Source organism: Meles meles, chromosome 21, assembly GCF_922984935.1.
Source record: "Meles meles chromosome 21, mMelMel3.1 paternal haplotype, whole genome shotgun sequence".
Lineage (NCBI taxonomy): Eukaryota > Metazoa > Chordata > Mammalia > Carnivora > Mustelidae > Meles > Meles meles.
This window is the reverse complement of record NC_060086.1, coordinates 19,143,299-19,150,491: the sequence shown is the minus strand read 5'-3', so window position 1 is coordinate 19,150,491 and position 7,193 is coordinate 19,143,299. Positions and strand designations below refer to the sequence as shown.

General features: G+C 54.5%; 1 protein-coding gene across 1 annotated transcript; it reads left to right on the top strand.

Moving 5' to 3' along the window:
• The first annotated feature begins 639 nt into the window (after nt 1-639).
• Nucleotides 640-6,086, top strand: TGFB1I1 (transforming growth factor beta 1 induced transcript 1). The gene is made up of 11 exons (XM_045993502.1): nt 640-693; nt 1,985-2,100; nt 2,225-2,277; nt 2,381-2,523; nt 2,689-2,776; nt 2,893-3,007; nt 3,110-3,304; nt 4,245-4,418; nt 4,640-4,721; nt 5,009-5,157; nt 5,383-6,086. Exons 1-11 carry the CDS (start codon nt 681-683, stop codon nt 5,647-5,649), a joined length of 1,395 nt encoding a protein of 464 aa, XP_045849458.1. The 5' UTR covers nt 640-680; the 3' UTR covers nt 5,650-6,086.
• Nucleotides 6,087-7,193: the final 1,107 nt, after the last annotated feature.

Below are 7,193 nucleotides of genomic sequence, written 5' to 3'. Positions count from 1 at the left end.
TGGGCCTGGGTTCAAGTTCACCCATGTCTATATGTGTGTTTCCAAGTCTGAAAGAGAAGGTCCTGGCTTAGAGGGTGGGACGGTTCCTTGTGTCTATCTGTCTCGGTTTCTGAGCGATTTGTTTCTGGTATATGTGCCCTTTGGGATCTCTGTTCATGTCACTGTTAGGGTCTCTAACGGAAGGTCTCTGAAACTGTTGCCTGATCCTTAGAACATCACTCCTGCCCTCAACCCAAAAATTCTGTCTGGAGCAAGTTTCTCAAGAATGGCCTGAGTGGACAGGACTCTATATAGGACTCAGGTTGCTAGCTTTGGGACGCATTTGCTTGTGTGTGTCTAAGAGTCTAACTGAGCAGAGGATTCCGAGCTTGGTCTGGGACAGCCACTTCTCCGACTTTGGCTCTGGCCGCCCCAGCTCCCGGCAGCTGAGGCCAAGGCTGGGGTGTGGCTGCCTCCGCGGCAGACAAGCGGCCGTGGCCCTCCCTCCCTTACACGCCCCCATCCCGAGTTCTCCCGTTCTTTGCACCCCCGCCCCCCCTCAAGCCCCATCCCAGCGGGTCCCGGCTTCCTTACATGGTCACGGCCGGGCCTCCAACTCCCGGACGTCCCCCCCGGCCCCCCGCCCCCACCGGACACAGCCCCCGCCCTGCTCGCCCCGCGCGGTGCGCCCGCGCCCCGCCATGGAGGACCTGGGTGAGTGGGGCTCGGATCCCCTTGTCCCCAGCTCCTCACCGCCAACTGGACCCGCTTCCCCATGCTGGAAACCCCTCGCACTCCCCGCATCTTCCCATCCCCGCCTCCTGTCTTCTTGATTCTGGTCTCTGCCCGCGCCTCCTTTCCGACTCCACGTCCCCCTTCCTGCCTCTCCCTTCCTGCCTTTTTCTGGACTGGCCGCTCCCTCCCTTCTTCCCTCGCTCAGCTCCTCCATCACTAGCTGCCGACGAATGGGCAGGGAGGTGCAGCGCCCACCAGTGGGCACCTGGGCTCCGGGGCGCTGGGAAAGGAGGGGTTAAAGGGGTCTGGGGTCCGGGAACAGGGAAAGTAGACAGGAAGGGAGAATATGACATCACATTCTGGAGAAGAAAGCAGGTCCATCTCAGGGTTTGGGGAAGAAAATAATTATGCACCCCTAAATATGGTAGGGGTCGGGTCTTTGGGGGACAGAAAGAAAATAGATGAGTGCCAAGATGCCAGGGAGAGGTTAAGGGTCCCACTGTGGTACTCAGAGATAAGTAAAGGAGCAGGGAGTTCTAGGTTCTGGGAAGGAAAGGGTATAAAGGATTTATATCTGGGAAAGAGAGTTGGGGGTGGGGGTGTCTTGGGGGAGGAAAGAGGACCCAGGCATCTCCTCCTTCTGGTCTGTTGGAAACGGATGGAAGGCTGTGCTCTCCATGCTAGAGAAGGGGTTCAGGCACCCTGCGATAGGGGGTGCTGCTCAGCAGGGGTAACCGGCACTGTGGAAAATACGCCAATCAGAAAGCAGGTCCCAGCAGACCTGCCAATGAGGAGAATAGGGTGGGAGCCAGTGCCTGGATAAGGGCCAGGGCTGGGCGGGCCTGTTTAGGTGCAGGAGGGGGTAGGAATTAGTGGGCAGAAAGAACATCCAATCAGAAAGTTGGGTGCCAGGCATACAGCCAGCTGAGCAATTTGGGGTGAAGCCAGATTTGGCTTGAGTAAAGAGTCAATTTTGACTGCATCAGGGAAGATGCAGAGAATAAAAGAATCAGGCGGCTTTTGTGTAGGACTCCCAAGATGAGCCATTTGGGATGTTTTGGCCATAAATATTCCTTCCTGCCCTTCTACTTCTCTGCCTTGGTCTGGCCTGTGTTTTTTCATCTGATTTCTGACCTCTGCTCTTAATACTGCTCTCTGCCCTCCTTAACTACAGCCTACTTGGAACCCTTACCCTCTAATTTCTTAAGGCCCTGACTCTGCTCTAACCTTAACCTCTCAACTGCTCACCCTGACGGCCTGTTCCCTGCAGATGCCCTGCTGTCTGACCTGGAGACCACCACCTCACACATGCCAAGGTCAGGGGTTCCAAAAGAGCGGTCCCCAGAGTCTCTCACAGCTCCCCTGCCCTATGGCCACCAACCACAGGTGAGATCAAATACTAAGGGTTGGGGTAACACTAGGGCCAAGCTTGGCTAAGGCTAGGGGATTTTGGCTTGAGTGGGGCAAAGTACAGGCCTATCATCCCACACATGTGTCCTTCTCTCTGTAGACAGGGTCTGGAGAGTCTTCTGGAGCCTCTGGTGACAAGGACCATCTATACAGGTGAGGGGCCTGGGAACCGGGAATATGGGGAATCCAACTGAGAATCAGGTAAGGAGGCTTGGATTCTCCACCCCTGAACACAGACTCCTACCCTGTTTTGCAGTACGGTTTGCAAGCCTCGGTCCCCCAAGCCTGCGGCCCCTGCAGCCCCTCCATTCTCCTCTTCCAGCGGTGTCTTGGGCACAGGGCTCTGTGAGCTAGACCGGTTGCTTCAGGAACTTAATGCTACCCAGTTCAACATCACAGGTACCAGGTTACAGAGATAGGCCTTGATGGGATGGGGAAAGGGCAGGAAAGGGCAGAGACTGAGGGGTATACTCTTCGCAAGGTAGCAGCTAAAGGGACATGAGTCTCAACTGGGAGGGGGTACAGTATAGTTCCATGTCCAGTGCCCTTCTTTCCTCTATGCAGATGAAATAATGTCTCAGTTCCCATCAAGCAAGGAGACTGCAGGGGAACAGAAGGAGGACCAATGTGAGGACAAGAAAAGGCCCAGCCTGTGAGTTTGACACAGTTGGCAGAGCTGGGAGAGATGTGATGGATATCTGAGTTACTGGAGGGTAGCATTCATTACTCTGGGGGACTCTGAGCTGATACAGACTGTGTTCTTCATAGCCCTCCCAGCCCATCTCCTGTTCTCCCAAAGCCTTCAGCAACCTCCGCCACCCTGGAGTTGGATAGACTGATGGCTTCGCTGTCTGATTTCCGTGTCCAAAACCATGTGAATCAGGTGGGGTGTGGGCCAGTGTGGATTTGTGGCTTCCCAACCCCTTTTAGGACCTTCCACATCTGCTGCTTTGCTGACTCAACTCTCACGTCCTCTTTGCTGCAGCTTCCAGCATCTGGGTCAACCCAGCCACCAGTGCCAAGCTCTGTGAATGAGGACTCCCCATCCTCATCAGGGCCAGCCAGCAAGGGCAGCCTAGACACCATGCTGGGGCTGCTGCAATCTGATCTCAGCCGCCGTGGTGTTCCCACCCAGACCAAGGGTCTCTGTGGCTCCTGCAATAAACCTATTGCTGGGCAAGTAAGTGGGGCCCTGTGAGTAGGGAGGTAGAGACCCATGGACCTATCCTTATGGAGAGCCAGACTTTGTGCTGTTCCCTTTTAATAAATGACTCTGGGAAGTGGGTATTACCGTTGTTCATATTTTACAGATGAGGAGACTAAAGCTCTGAGTCACACAGGATGTAAGTGGAAGGATGAGAATTCCAACTCAGTTACCATTTATTTTGGTTCTACTGTGTGCAGGCATGGTATTAGCTCCTTTATAAACCTCCATCTCACTTAGTCTTCACAAAAGTCTTACTGGTGCCACCTACCATCTCTCAGGCACCAACAAGGATAGTTTCTCCTCCAGTAGCATCTGGTTTGTGAGCTCTTGTTCTTGGCTTATGGACTGAGTAGATGTTATTGATGACAACTGTGCCCAGTGGTTGACCTAGATCCTTCTGCTACATTTGGTGCCCTGCTTCCATTCCAAAACTTCCAATCTTAGCAAAGCAGGGTGGCATTATGACCCTTGTGGGCCCTAAGCACATTCATCTTCATGGGCCCCTTCTTCCATTAAAAAAAAAAAAATGTTTTTTAATTGTGCTTTATGACTGTGTTGGTGTAAAGATGAATATATTAATATTATACATCAAATCATTTTCTTCTAGCTCATTTTGTCTTCTGATTTTAAAAGTAACTACAGCATTGTCATGGACTGCTAAAATTATTGAGGGCCCTAGGCACTGTGCTGCTAGAAGCCCTGGGTTGAATCTCTGTCACTTACAGACTGACTCAAACATTAGGTTTTTCAGCCTGACCTCTCAGGGCCGGAGGGGAGAAATCAGCTAAGGGAATCAAATTGTAAAAAGAGAAAAAGAAAAAGGAAAACTTGAAATGTGCCATGTCAACCGTGGCTCACTGGGCACATGGCAACCCGAGGGCCACTCTGACCCAGGCCTTACCCCCAACTCCAGGTGGTGACCGCACTGGGCCGGGCTTGGCACCCTGAGCACTTCATTTGCGGTGGCTGTTCCATGGCCCTAGGAGGCAGCAGCTTCTTTGAGAAGGACGGAGCCCCCTTCTGCCCTGAATGCTACTTTGAGCGCTTTTCCCCAAGATGTGGCCTCTGCAATCAACCCATCAGACACGTGAGCCCCGCCTTTCCCAGAGCAGCCCCACCCATGCCCCACCCCTTCGCCTCACCCAAGGCCCTTTGGACTCCGCCCACTCTCTCCGACTTCCAAGTTCCTTCTTGAGTCTCCAGCACCTCAAACTCCTACTTAAACCCGTTTACATAGGTATCATGATGGGAGAGGGAGGGTAGAAGGGATGGAGGGCCACACTGAGTGTCCCCGTTCATTCTCCACAGAAGATGGTTACTGCCTTGGGCACCCACTGGCACCCGGAGCATTTCTGCTGCGTCAGTTGTGGGGAGCCCTTTGGAGATGAGGGTGAGAGCTTGGCTCCAGTCTCGAAAGATACCCGTCTGCTCAATATCCCGCCTCACCCACTTTGGTCCAGCCTACTACAGCGTCCCAAGTCTTCTGGCCCCGCGCTCTCTCCCCCCCGCCGCGGGTGCCCATCCTGTCCCCTCCCACTCGACCTCCACCCTAGACCCGATCCCTTCTTCTCTACTGCTCATTCTGACTGCCCCTAATCTGGCCCCACGGTCTCAGATCTCGCAAGTCCTGGGGGCAGCCCTCAGGTTTTTTTCTCTCTGCTCGGTTCCCGCACCTAGGTTTCCATGAGCGAGAGGGCCGCCCCTACTGCCGCCGGGACTTCCTGCAGCTGTTCGCCCCGCGCTGCCAGGGCTGTCAAGGCCCCATTCTGGATAACTACATCTCCGCGCTCAGCGCACTATGGCACCCGGACTGCTTCGTCTGCAGGGTGCGCTGCTGCGCGAGGTTGGGGGGGATGGGCAGGGGAGGGGAGCTAGACCAAAGGGAGCCCAGCTAGGAGCCTGGGGCGGGGCGATTAATTCAGGTATTCAAGGCAAGGTGCCTCACGTCGCGGGCAGTGGGCTTCCCACGTAGGGTTATTAAGCTCCTAAAGCTAATTATTTGGTCTGGGAGTTGGCGGCTGACCTATCCTATCGCTACTGCCCTCCCCCAGGAATGCTTCGCACCCTTCTCCGGAGGCAGCTTTTTCGAGCACGAGGGCCGCCCGCTGTGCGAGAACCATTTCCACGCGCGGCGTGGTTCGTTGTGCGCCACGTGTGGCCTCCCCGTGACCGGCCGTTGCGTGTCAGCCCTGGGCCGTCGCTTCCACCCAGACCACTTCACCTGCACCTTCTGCCTGCGCCCGCTCACCAAGGGCTCCTTCCAGGAGCGTGCCGGCAAGCCGTACTGCCAACCCTGCTTCATCAAGCTCTTCGGCTAACCGCCTGTGGGGCTTGCCCCTGCGAGAGACCAAGGCTCTAATGACCCCACCCTTCCCCCAAAAGACCCCATGGCCTCGGCCTTGCTCTTTGAGGCTGGGGGTCTCTCCCCAGCCCACCCTGGGAAGCCCCACCCACTGGAGAGACCCGCCCCTGAGGTACTCTATTCTATACTCTTCAGTTCTCTATGGTCAAATTCAGAAAAGGGCCCACCAATTTCAAGACCACATACGTGGGTCCTGCACTGTAAAGCAACCTACCTGAGGTCTTCACTTTATCCCCACCCTTAAGGGAGCCCCCTGACTGGAGGCGGGCCCTTGCAAGTCCCACTAATGAGAGGACAGGCCAGGACATACCTGCTCCCCACACCCTCACTGTTCTGTGCACTTTTTTTCTACCTACATAAAAACACATACCACATGATGCTGGTGCGGTGTCTCTGTGCGCGGGAAAGCCTTGCGCGGTGATGCCTTGCCTCTCGTGCTGGCTCTGGCTGCAGCCAGTTCTAGGTCCCTTCCCTGTGGCCTTAGGGGGACCTGTAGCCTCAGCCTTTGCAGGCTGTCCCTCACACATCAAATGAGCCTGCATTGAATTGTACAGATAGTAGGGAGCCAGAACAGGAGGTCCAACTGGGCCCCACAGAAACTTCCCACCCTCAGTCCCCACTTCTTCAGCAACCTGTATCCTTGAACTAAACATTAATCTGTCTCCAACCCCCATCTCCCACTCCCTCCCACCCTTGTCACCTTGTCTAATTTTCAGATTTTCCTCCCCTCCTGAAAAGACCCTCCGAAATGGGGCTCCATACAGAAGTGCCAAGTTATGGCCACTCTCTGGATCTGGGCACTAAGGCACAGCTTTGCTCTTACTTGTACTGACTCATAGCATCCTCCCTAAGTAGAGGGTGACACTTGGGGTGGTCAGAGTTGTGACCAAAGGAAACACTAGGGGCTGTATGAGCCAGAAGGAGCCTTTTAACTCAGACGGGAAGTCCAGTAACTCTTCCTGGAGGAGGTAACACCTGAGCTAAGCCCCAGCAGAAATGGCTGGGCCAGGGATTTTTAGATGTGGAGTTTAGGCTCCATCTGAACTCTAGGGCCCAGAGGCTTTTTGAGCCAGTGAACCTTCACTTTGGACCCTGCAGTTCCCTAAGGAGAGGGCTGGGATTCTTTCTTTCTTTCTTTTTTTTAAAAAGATTTTATTTATTTGACAGACAGAGATCACAATTTTATTTATTTGACAGACAGAGATCACAAGTAGGCGGAGAAGCAGGCAGAGAGAGAGGAGGAAGCAGGCTCCCTGCTGAGCAGAGAGCCCCATGCGGGCCTCAATCCCAGGACCCTGGGATCATGACCTGAGCCGAAGGCAGAGGCTTTAACCCACTGAGCCACCCAGGTGCCCAAAGAGGGCTGGGATTCTTGAGTCCAAAGTGCAAGGGACTTTGAAGCTGGAAATGATGGATTCTCAGAGACCCTTCCTACTTGAGGAGGAACAGGTAGCCAAGGAGAGCATGTGTGAGTAAGACAAATGTGAGGTGTTTGTCCTC